The 12,721-nt window shown below is 35.0% G+C and overlaps 1 protein-coding gene across 1 annotated transcript in view; it reads right to left on the bottom strand.

The window, feature by feature from the left end:
* The window catches only part of LOC102740164 (A disintegrin and metallopeptidase domain 3-like), a 425,273-nt gene that overhangs the window by 385,331 nt on the left and 27,221 nt on the right, over positions 1-12,721 (bottom strand). Inside the window, exons 6-8 of the mRNA XM_081812895.1 lie at positions 7,427-7,492; positions 416-487; positions 15-178 (exon numbers count right to left, since the gene is read on the bottom strand). Coding sequence (XP_081669021.1) covers positions 15-178; positions 416-487; positions 7,427-7,492 — 302 coding nt within the window. The remainder of the gene's footprint in view (positions 1-14; positions 179-415; positions 488-7,426; positions 7,493-12,721) is intronic.

Here is a 12,721-nt window from a genome sequence, read left to right as displayed (position 1 = left end):
AATAAGGTACTTACATTAATAAGTATGCCATATCATGGGACCTTTGAGACAAAAATTCTTTCCATGACACAAATCTTTGTAGTACTTCATTAGCATCCCCGCTAAGTGAAATCTTATTTTGATCTGACCAGAGCTCCAAAGAAGTTAGTATAATAGTTATGTTGAGCTGGGAAAACATCTGAAAACAGAAGATACATAATATATAGTTTTTAGGTAATCATAAATATAACATTACATCTCTATACATAATGCTAATATATTCAATTTACTCCTTTTTGGAAATGAAATCCATTCATTGATGGATGAAACCAGTTGGTAGGATTACATTTTTAAAAAACTGGATATGCTATTTGTACAAACAGTATTACTGCATTAATAGGAATGTTTCTTACTTAAATGAAACATAAATACTTACAGTGTTGATTAGACCAAAGATATGGACAACTTTCTCAGCTGCAACTGCCACTTCAGAGCCCATATAATCATACTGAAAGACAAATTTTGTTTAACTGTTAGTGAAAATTACTGAACTATCACATTTTAAATGGATATAAAATGTTAAAATAATGCAGTGTTCAAGTGAAAGGAAAAAAATATTAAGGTTTACCAAGTACTTAGTAAGTTTTAGGCATAAACCTAGAGACTTTATATATTAATCAATAATCTTAAAATAAGAAGGTTGTCATTAACTTCCTCTTCACACATACAGAAATTAAGAGTCAAAAGTTAAGTTTATAAGATTGCAGAACTACTGAGGGTAAGAACCAGAACTCAAGTCCCCAACTAACTAAACTAGTAAGTCTTTTTTTTTTCTACTATAGTATGCTGCTATCATTTGTCTTCATCCCACTAAGAGATGACAATATATCCTGATAAACAGTGTGGTTTCTAAACACAGAGCTCTGAGGACCATTACAGCTAGTAATCTCAAGAAAATGTCTTCATTCAAAGGAACATAAATCATAATATTTTCTCTAAATATTTCTAATTATGTGTATGTACACATTTCTAAGTGTTAGCGGAAAACATAAAAAGTGGCAACTTTCTATCTTCAATAATCTTCAGCAAGTCTGCCAAAAACTACTAACAGAAAATAAAACGTAATCGATACAGTTCTCTGATTTGGACAAAAGAGATGTTATCCTCCTAGGTCCTTAGAGACTATTTATACTTTGCTATTTCTCTGTATGTAACCTTTCCCAATAAACTATATTGTATATTTACACAATGCAGCAATGTGTGATATGAGTGAAGGTGATCCTTTGCAAAACTGAATACATGAAAAGCAAGACAAAAGAATACAAAAATGGGTCTATGGAAATAAATCCATATATGTCAATAATCACAAATTATCAACAGACCAAATACTAGGTAAATGAAACTTTAAAAAAAAATCCACTACATGCAAATTAAAATAAAAACCTCTAAATTATGAGTACATAGAGATATTGAGTCAAAGGATGAAAATATATAACCAAGAAAATAATAGACAAAAAGTATAAGTCATATGATAATTACATTTAAAAAGCTTAAAAGCAAAAAGTGGAAATAATAATTATCACAGTGCATTAATAAAATATTCAATTATCAAGAAAGATGGAAGCATTCTAAACTTGACTATAACTAATAGCATAGCAACCAAATGTATAAAACAAAATTTAACAAAATTATAAGAGATTTTTACATAGTTCTCTTAATCATTACTAGATCAAGCAGACAAATTAACAATAAATACAAGAGTTTTCAAATTAAAGCAAAATTTAGATATGTATATATAAAAGTTTATATAAAACAATGAGATATTTTTTTCAACTATACAATGGTGTTTTTACATAGATTGACTTATATTAGGCCATAAAATAGTTATTTGACTATAAAACATAAGTGTCACTTAGATCACATTGCCCAACCACAATGCAATTAAGATATATTAATACAGTGTTATTTGATTAAAATACTTATAGTAATACTTGATAAAAAGTATTTTAATGATGTTATTTTTACTTACATGGATAACTCTCTAAAAGCTCCATGATGCAATTTACAACTTACTTTCAAATAGAGAGAGCACAAGTGATAATGGGATATAACGTTAAACAATAAATCTAAGAAAAGAGAATATAGGTGTTCTTTCATTATTCTTATTCTTACAACCTTTATGAAAGCTTGAAAATATTTCCAAATAAGATGTTTAAAAAAATGAAGGTAAGGGGTGCCTGGGTGTCTCAATCGCTTAAGCATCTGCCCTCAGCTCATGTCATGATCTCAGGGTCCTGGTTTCAAGCATCAGGCTTCCCTTCCCAGCCGAGAATCTGTTTCTCCCTCTCCCTTTGCCCCTCGCCCTGCTTATGTGCTCTCTCTCTCAAATAAATAAAATCTTTTTTAAAAATGAAGATAAAATAAAAATTTCATATGAACAAAAGTTGAAGAGACTTCATCAACAGGCTAAACAAAAATATCAGAAACACAGACCTACAAGAAGGAATGAAGAATTTTGGAAATATTAAAATGTGGGGAAAAAATGAAATGCTTTTTTCCTTTCCTTAATTTCTTTAAACAGTTGAATAATTTAAAATAATTCATCTTGTGGTTTATAACATATGAAGAAATAAAAATATATTACACTAACATCACGAAGGGGTTCTATGGAACTTCGCTGTTGTAAGGCTCTTACGTTGTATGTGAAGTGGTATAACATTAAGTCTAGATTGTAAAAAGTTAGGAATGTTCATTGGAACCATTAGAGAAACCACTGGGGTAAGAGGTAGGGGATAAAGGGGTATAGCAGAGAAAACAATATAGTAAATAAAAACATGCTGAAAATAACCTACTAATCCAAGGGTAATAAAGGAGGAACAGAGGAGTAAATAATTGATGGGACAAATAGAACACTAATAGGAGAGCAGCACTTAACCTACATCCATAGTTATCAGTAACTTTGGTATACATAATTCAACTGAATGTTCTAATGAAGAGGCAGAGATTCTCTGACTGAATAGAGAAAAAAGACCTATCAATATTCTGTTTACAGAACCAGACTTTAAAATTGAAGACAGATAAATTAAACATAAAAGAAGAAATACTAATCATAGCATATTTTAAGGAACTCTTGGAGTTTTTAGTCATAGTTTTGGGTTTCTTTGTTTTGTTTTGTTTTGCATGATGTCATTTGTATTGGAAATGCCTTCTGTTGTTATTGGAATGGTAAGAAGGTATCTAGCTAAGTGGAGAGAGGAAAATAAGCCGTCTAGATTTAATGTTAATAACCTCGTGGGAGTGGCTGTGGCAAAGCATAATGCCACTACTTGTGATCTTAGTTTTAGGCCAAATAGTATTATTCCCCATGTAACAACAAAAATCAAAATCTAAATCCCCGGGGTTAGTTAAGATGGTAGAGTAGTAGGAGGGCCCTATGTTTGCCTCATCCCTGGAACACAGCTAAATAAATACTGGATCATTCTAAACACCCAAGAAATGGATCTGAGGGCTGACAGAACAAACTGCATGACTGGAGGGAGAGAAGAGGTCACATCATGCAGGGTCAGAGGTGTGGAGACACAGTTTTGGGGAGAAAAGAATCATGGGTGCTGCAGAAGGAAGGGAGCCCTGCTCATGGAGAGAGGGGAGAGAGAGAGAGATAGACAGACAGACAGACAGAGAGAGAGAGAAGGAGAGAGAGAGAGCAGTGCACAGGGGATCACAGAGGGAAAACTCTTCCCCAAAGTCATTGACTGGGAAAACAAGAGAAGCTGATTATCTTAAGTTTTTACAACCAGCAGAACTCAAAGACTGGAGTTTTATACTTCTGTGTTGTGGGTGGTGTGGAGCCCAGTGGGTGCCGCAGTGCTCCTATGGAGAAGGAGGGTAGATGCCAGGAGCTGATGGTGCTATCTGAAGATCCCCAGAGATGCACTGGGAGAGATATTCCCTCTTTTTGGAGTGTATCTCGGATAGATGGCTTTGCCTATCAGAGACAAAAGAACTGGTGGGCACCATGTGCTCCCCCCTGCCCCTTAAGCATAGGGGCACAGACACCTGCCAAGGTGGCTAACCTGGACTCAGGTTTTTTGCTGTGTATTACTCTAAACTCCCAGCTCCTGTGCATTGGTGTGACTGCCCCTTTGGGACAAACCAGCACAAGCCCCAGCCCAGCAAGACCCTCTCCCAGAGGACCAGCATGGGTCTGTACCACAACAGGTTCCTAAAGTTTGGAATTTTGAAATTCATCCAGTGTGTCTAAGATAAAACACAGGTGCACTGCACTACCTGGCAGGCAGATAACCCAGACACAGACAGGGAGAAGGTAGGGAACTGAGAGATGCCTCTGACACATAAGAGGAGACTTTGCTCTTCTGTGAGGGCTTCCTGTACAGAGGTGGGTGTGAACTCACCTTTCTGGAGACAAGGGACAAGGCCAGTGCCACTTTTCTCCCATACCCATCAGCACAGACTGACTTCAGTGAACGGCATAGCCCCATCAACAATAGAGACCTGAGCCAATTACAACAAACCATGCCTGCTCACATTCTGCTGGTGCTTCTTAACTAGGGCAAGTGTGCCTGAGAGCAGCAGTTCCCTACCCCAGAAGACCAGCAAAAACCTCTATATGCACCAAGTCTACTGACCATAGTGTTATAAAGCTTCAGCTCTAGTGGAAATATCATCAGGCCTCTTTTAACAGGAAGACCAGAGTACACCTAGTTAAAACTTGCCACACTCTGGACAAGGTCCAAACACTCCCCATTGCAGGCAAGGAGAAACTGCAGAGGGCTGACCTGAAGGAAAGAGCAGCCAAAACACAGCATCAGAGTGTACACAGCATACACCAAAGACACTTCCTGCAACACCAGGCCCTTTAAGGCCATTACTCTCAGGAGCAGGAAACATAACAGGCTTTCCTAACACACAGAAAAAGACAGAAACCTAGACAAAATACCAAGATGGAGGAATTCATCGCAAAAGAAAAAACAAGAAAATGTCACAGGATCTAATCAAAACAGATATAAGTAATATGCCTGGTCCAGAATTTAAAGCAACAATCATAAGGATATTAGCTGGGCTTGAGGAAAGCATAGAAGACACCAGGGAGTACCTTTCCACGGAGATAAAAGACCTAAAAACAAGTCAGGCCAAAATAAAAAATGCTATAACCTAAATGCAAAACCAACTGGATGTAATGACCACAAGGATGGAAGAAGCAGAAGAATGAATAAGTGATACAGAATATAGAATAATGGAAAATAATGAAGCTGAAAAGAAGAAGGAAAGAAAAATATTGGATCATGAATGTAGACTTAGGGAACTCAGCAACTCCATAGAGTGTAATAACATTCATATCATACAAGTACCAGAAGAAGAAGAGAGGGGAAAGGGGCAGAAAGTTTATTTGAGGAAATAATAGCTAAATTTCCCTAATCTGGAAAGGAAACAGACATCCAAATCCAAGAGGCACAAAGAACTTCCATCAAAATCAATAAAAGCAGGCCAACACTAAGACATACCATAGTAAAATTTACAAAATATAGAGATAGGGAAAAAAATCCTAAAAGCAGCAAGGAAAAAGAAATCCCTAACTTGCAAGGGAAGACCAGTAAGGCTAGGAGCAGATCTCTCCAGAGAGACTTGGCAAGTCAGAAGACAGTGGCATGATATATTCAATGTGATGAATGGGGAAAATATGTAGCGAAGAATGCTCTATCCAGCAAGGCTATCATTCAGAATAGAAGAGATAAAGAGCTTCCCAGACAACCAAAAACTAAAGGAGTTCATGACCATGAAACCAGCCCTACAAGAAATATTAAAGGAGACTCTAAGAGTGGGAAGAAAAGACCAAAAGTGACAAAGACTAGAAAGGAGCATAGAAAATCTCCAGAAACAATAACTTAACAAGTAATACAATGACATTAAATTCATATATATCAACAATTACTCTGAATGTAAATGGAATAAATGCTCCAATCAAAAGACCTAGAGTGTCAGAATGGATAAAAAAAACAAGACCTATCTCTATATTGCCTACAGGAGACTCATTTTAAACCTAAAGAAACCTGCAGATGGAAAGTGAGGGGATGGAGAAAGAATCCTGAAAGGAGCAAGGGGAAAAAAAAAAGTCCTTAATCTACAAGGGAAGACAGATCAGGTTCACAGCAGATTTGTCCACAGAAATTTGGCAGGCCAGACATGAATGGCAGGATATATTTAATGTGCTAAATGGGAAAAATATGCAGCCAAAAATACTTTATCCAGCAAGACTGTCATTCAGAAAAGGAGAGATAAAGAGTTTCCCAGACACATAAAAACTAAAGGAGTACATGACCACTAAACTAGCCCTGTAAGAAATACTAAAGGGGACTCTCTGAGTAGGGGAAAAAAAGACGAAAAGCAACAAAGACTAGAAAGGAACACAGATAGAGCACTTAGTAAATCAGTTAGTAAATTAAATTATATTAAATAGATTAATTGGACACTATGTGAACTTCAAAATTAAATTGAAATAATATATTTCATTAATATGTGGGAAAACATTATAAAATAACTTACAAAATAGCATATATAAGACAAAGGTATATGAATATACACATGTATACATTAAAAACAGAACATGTCTGCATATAATTTACCCCCTGATTTATAAAACTATGTGTGTTTTTTCTTTATTATTTTTTGTCTGTCTATTCTTTACTGTTACTGATTTTTTTTAATTATTTAAAGATCTAAATATTTCCTTTTATTTTTTTAAATATTTCTTTTATGAACAAAATCATGACATTATGACTCTCATTGAGACACTTTATGCAAAAATTATCAGTGATAATGGACAAATCTGATTTTTTAAGTTGCTACTCATATGACTTTGCTCAAACTGACTGTATAAACAAGAATTTCCATAACTAAATGGATATTCCTATGAATAAATCTCATTTTTGAAATACAGAACTTCCACTAGAGAACTCAAGCAATTATACAGCATAAGGTAATCTCATAAAAGATAATATTTAACAACAAGGATCTTTAACTGAGTAATAAACGAAATAGCTTGTTTTAAAATGTAAATCAAAAATAATAATAAAATAAAATAAAATGGAAATTGATTTAAGGAGAAGAGTTCACCATGAGTGGATTTAAAAATATCTATAGCTAGTTGTAATCCAGTAGATTATAGTGTAGTAGAACCTTGCATACATACAGAGTTATACATTATTGCTAGAATTCTATACTGATTTGGAAATCAATACCATAAATATTGGCCCCTGTATGTCAATGTAAAAGCAACTGACAACCTTTTTTTTCTGTCCTGCTATCCGGAAATACATACTGTGAACAGAGTGAAATATCTACATTGCAAACAAGGCAAGTTTCTTTTTCATATTCCCTTTGAACTTAAACACAAGACAAAGATATGATGACGTATATCAATAATACATACCAAGGCTTTATCCATAACAATTTGTATTTTCAGAACTCTTTTCAATAGTGCAACATCTGACTTTTCCTGTGAAACAGAGGACATTGTGAGTTAAATAAAACATGTTTAAAATTCTTATATTGTTTGTAATTATCATGAACATTATATAAGTATATATATGTATATATACACATATATATACATACATACCCAAAGAAAGGTATAGATACAGAGAAAAACAGATACAGATTCATCAAGATATAGATAATTAGAAAATAAGAGAATAAATGTCCACTGAATAAATAAGCAGATTCCAAATACAAATTTTAGGAACAAATCAGAAGATTTTATTCCTGATAATTAAAATCCTCAAAAAGTTACTGGAGGGAGAACCCATGTTTCCTTCCTCTCAAAACCTTCTTCCAAGACCCTTCCCCAACCTAAATAAACTCTAATCGACTGTCCTCCAAATGTTTCCTCTATTTTCTCATTATTTTAATTCTGCATTAACTTGTGGCTTACACGCAATGGAATGTGTCCGTTTTAAAATACAGTTACATGAATTGGTACTGATGTAAATACCCATGTGACAATTTCCATAAGTAAGATAGAGGTAATTTCTAACTTGCTCTTCCAAGTCAATTGCCAAAGGCAATTGCTGAAGGCAACCAAGGATCTACTTTCTCTCACCATAGCTTAGAATAATCTATTCCAGAATTTTATATAACTGGAATCATATAGTGTGTACTCTTTTATATCTGACTTTTTTTACTCAGCATTCCCCATGTTGTTGTGATTATTAGTAATTCATTAGTTTTTATTGCTAAGTAGTGTGCCATTTTAGAAATACACTAAATTTTGATTATGCATTTACCTGTCAATGATGTGAAAGGTGGAATAAAATGGGGTCACTTTTGTCAAGGGGTTTTAAAATGGAACTGGAGGCCATTAAGGAGGTAGGCCATATACACATCCTCACTGGGTAGTACCCTGAACTTCTGAACTGGGCGCAGCCTTAAATATTCCTAGGACTCTGCACAAATTTATCTGCAACTTGCTATAGTAACAAATTTTTGTTTGGTGACAGCCTTAGGAATCAATTATGTTTAGCCTAGTTTACTTTTCTGCCAACAACAATCAAAATCTTTGTAAACAACATATGCAAGCATCCCCTTTTGTCTTTAAAATAAAACCTTCACTTTTGTTCCCTAGGGGGACACAATTGGGTTGCTACTGAAATCTGTGCTCACTGAATTGTAATTCTGAGACCCCAATAAATATTTTTGTTTTATTTCAGCTTTTTTCTGTCAGCAATATTTTGGATTATTTAGACCTTTTAGCTATCATAAATAAAGCTGCTATAAATATCTATGTACAGATCTTTGTACAGTTATATTCATTGTTCTTGGGAAATATTTAGAAATATTTAGAATACCTGAGTTGTATGATAATTGTGGGTGTGTAAAGTAATACAAAAGTACCAGATTGCTTTCTAAAGTAGTTTGATTGTTCTGCATTGTCGCCAAGAATTAATAAGAGTTCTAACTGCTCTGCATTTTTGCCTATATTTGGTATTGTTTTTTCCATTGTTTCCATTCTTGTTGGTCTGTGCTGATATCTTGCTGAGGTTTTAATTTGCAATTCCCTGATGATTAATGTGGAACAGCTTTTCACATGCTTATGGCTCATTATTTTGGTTTCTCCTAAGTTCCCTACTAGAAATTTTATGTTTAGCTTTGACATTTAAGTCTACACTCTAATTCAATTTTGTGAATAAGGGTCAAGATTCATTTTATTCCCTACAGATGTCCAGTCTTCCAGCAACATTTATTGAAGAGATCATTCTTTAACCTTTTAAAGTCCCTAGCACCTTTGTGGAAAATCAGTCTGCCAATAGCATGTGCGTCTACTTCTGATCTATTCTGTTTCACTGATCTATATGTCTATACTTACACCAATAATACAGTATATATCTCTATAGCAGAGGTCAGCAAACAATGACGCAAGGTATGGCCATCTGTTTTGTAAAAAATATCTTACTGGAACAAAGCCACGCCCATTTGTTTATATATTGTTGATGCTGCTTTCATGCTACAAAGATAGAGTGAAGTAGCAGCAACAGATCATATAACTCACAAGCCTAAAATATGTACTATCTGCCCTTTAAAAAAAAGTAATGTAATTCCTCCATTTTGTTCTTTTTAAAACTGTTTGACTATTCTTTTTTTTTTTTTAAAGATTTTATTTATTTATTTGAGAGAGAGAGAATGAGAGAGAGCACATGAGAGGGGGGAGGGTCAGAGGGAGAAGCAGACTCCCTGCTGAGCAGGGAGCCCGATGCGGGACTCGATCCAGGGACTCCAGGATCATGACCTGAGCCGAAGGCAGTCACTTAACCAACTGAGCCACCCAGGCGCCCTAAAACTGTTTGACTATTCTAAGATCTTTACATTTCCTTATGAATTTGAAAACTAATATCTATGAAAATGTTTCCTGGAATTATCAAAAGTGGGATTACACTGAATCTATAGATCAACTGGGGGAAACAAACATCTTAACAATGTCAATATCTTTGTTTCCTTTGACTTTGCTAGACACTCTTATAGTCCTGATAGCATTGGAAGATTTTCTTTGTGATCTACAAACAGAGTTAGGTCACTAAAAATATAAGGTTATATTTTTCCTTTAAAAAAATGTATGGCATTTATTATTATTCTTTTTCCTATTGTACTATCCAGAAACTCTAGTAAAACGTTGACTGGAAATAGTGAGGGCAGACAGCCTTGAATTATTCCTAATTTAGGGTCTGTTTTAGTCAGTTCAGGCTATAACAAATATACCATAGACTAGGTGGCTTAAACAACAAACACTTATTTCTCAACAGTTCCGGAGGCTGGGAAATTCAAGATCAAGACATCAGCAGATGTGGTGTCTGGTGAGAGCACTCTTCCTCGTTTGCAAATGGCCATCTTCCTTTTGTATACTCACATGACAAAGCAGAGAGAGAGAGAGATCCATGTCTCTTCCTTTTTTTTCTTTTTTTTATTATGTTATGTTAATCACCGTACATTACATCATTAGTTTTTGATGTAGTGTTCCATGATTCATTATTTAATAAAAGCATTAATCCCATCATGAGGACCCTATGCTCACAAATGACCTAATTTAATCCTAATTATTTTTCAAAGGCCTCCTTATGCCATCCTACTGGGGGTTAGAGTTTTAGCATATAAATTTGGGAAACACAGCAAGCAGTCCGTAACAGAGGCAAAACATTCAGTCACTTACATTCATTATGTTAGCTGTAGATACTCATAGATGTTCTTAAGTAGATCAAAGAAGTTTCCTCTTCCTAGTTTTTATCACAAATGGGTATTGAATTTTGCCAAATGAAATTTCTGGAACTACTGATTAGATCTTATGGCTTTCTACATAAACATGTTGAATTGTTTTATTTAATTCCTCTTTTCCTGTACTGATTTAAGTAATAATGCCTCAAAATCCCATAGTCAGAATTCTTGAAAAAGAAAGAATGTTTTTATACCATAATGGCAACTGGACTGGGTAAAAAAAATGTTAGGATATTTTACACCCCTTAAAAAGGCCATTCTCTACATCCCCTAGATAGACATTCTTGACTATCTTATGAGCACTTCATTTTGGCAAAGGCTAAAGCCAATCTGAGTTTTTCCACCTTTGAGGTTGACTCTCTTTGATGCCAAGATTCCTATTGAATTATTCATTAAGTCCAGAATATTAACCACATTATATCTTGGTGTTGCCAGTTTTTATCAGGGTTTCTTGAGAAAATTTTCAAATTCAGGATTCTTTTATTCAACAAGGTTTTATTCTTTAATAACCTGGAATATTCTGGGTGCTATTTTATTCATGAATGGCAATTTTAATTATCTTGAATTTCTCTTATCAGTCTTTCATACTCCACTAGTCAGGATTCCCCAGAAAAATTGAACACTTATTACAATTTGTTATAATTAGATTTATTATAGGGAACTGGCTCACATAATTATACATTTCCAGTCTTAAGGCAGTTGGCTGAACAATTCTGTGGGAAGGTCCATCCTTTTGTCCTATTTAGGACATCAACTGATTGGATGAGGTCCATCCACATTATGGAGGACATTTCTGCTTTATTCAAAGTCCACTGATTTAGATGTTAATCTTATTCAAAGACACCCTCACAGAAACACCCACAAAATTTGACCAACTATCTGAGCAATATGTCCCAGCCAAGCTGACACACAAAATTCACCATCACACATTCTTAGGTTTTCTCTACCACCAGTTTTATATAATTACTTTCTATTCTCAAATCTGACTATAATATCACGTATTGGGGTTTACCACCGTGTCTACTCTGTTATTCATTAGTCTTATTATCAGTGGCTTTCATTTTTAAAATAGATTTATTTTTCTCCTACATTTATTTCCTGAGCTTTTACAAGGATCTTTTATCAGACCATGTAAAGGTAGACCATTAGACTACTACAGAATATATCTCTGGGATCATATTACCTGGGTTGGCGTTTTAATGCTATACTTTAACAAAGAATTTCCCAGGATACTTATTTATTTATTTATTTATTTTAAAGATTTTATCCATTCATTTGACAGAGAGAGAGAGCACAAGCAGGAGGAGCAGCAGGCAGAGGGAGAGGGAGAAGCAGGCTCCCCACTGAGCTGGGAGCCCGATGTGGGGCTCAATCCCTGGACCCTGGGATCATGACCTGAGCCGAAGGCAAACGCTTAACGACTGAGCCACCCAGGTGCCCCAGGATAATAACTAACTCCCTAAATCTCTGTTTCCTGATCTGAAAAGGGGGACAACCATACTAACTTTTAGAATTGTTCAACAAGTTGGAAAGACGGGATATATGTCAAGCTCTTAGAACAGTATGCGGCACCTGTGAGGCAGTACATAGAGTTTTTTCGTTCACTTTGGATTTTGTGTTTTTCTATCTTACATTTTATGTTTATATTTCATATACTCCATGTTTATTCCTTTCTAATTATTATTATTTTAGAATATATGTAGTCCTTTCAAGTCAAACCATTCTTGAACAATGGGTGGGGATTAGTGACTTTTATTACACTTTTGTTTTATTATAAGAAATGACCAATTATCTAAGAATGTTTGCTCCCTTTTCCAAGAGAAGAGATGTCAGTGAGACACCTGTCCAGGCTCAACTGTATCGAGGTGGGGATGTACACACTCTTGCCCCTTGCTCTGACTCAATTCAAATAATCTAGTAGGGGACTCTTACAGTCCCCGAGTCAGAGCTACGAAGGGAATCAACC

Source organism: Leptonychotes weddellii, chromosome 2, assembly GCF_054177405.1.
Source record: "Leptonychotes weddellii isolate Sample4059 chromosome 2, ASM5417740v2, whole genome shotgun sequence".
NCBI classification, from domain to species: Eukaryota; Metazoa; Chordata; class Mammalia; order Carnivora; family Phocidae; genus Leptonychotes; species Leptonychotes weddellii.
This window is presented reverse-complemented; position numbering and strand designations above follow the sequence as displayed.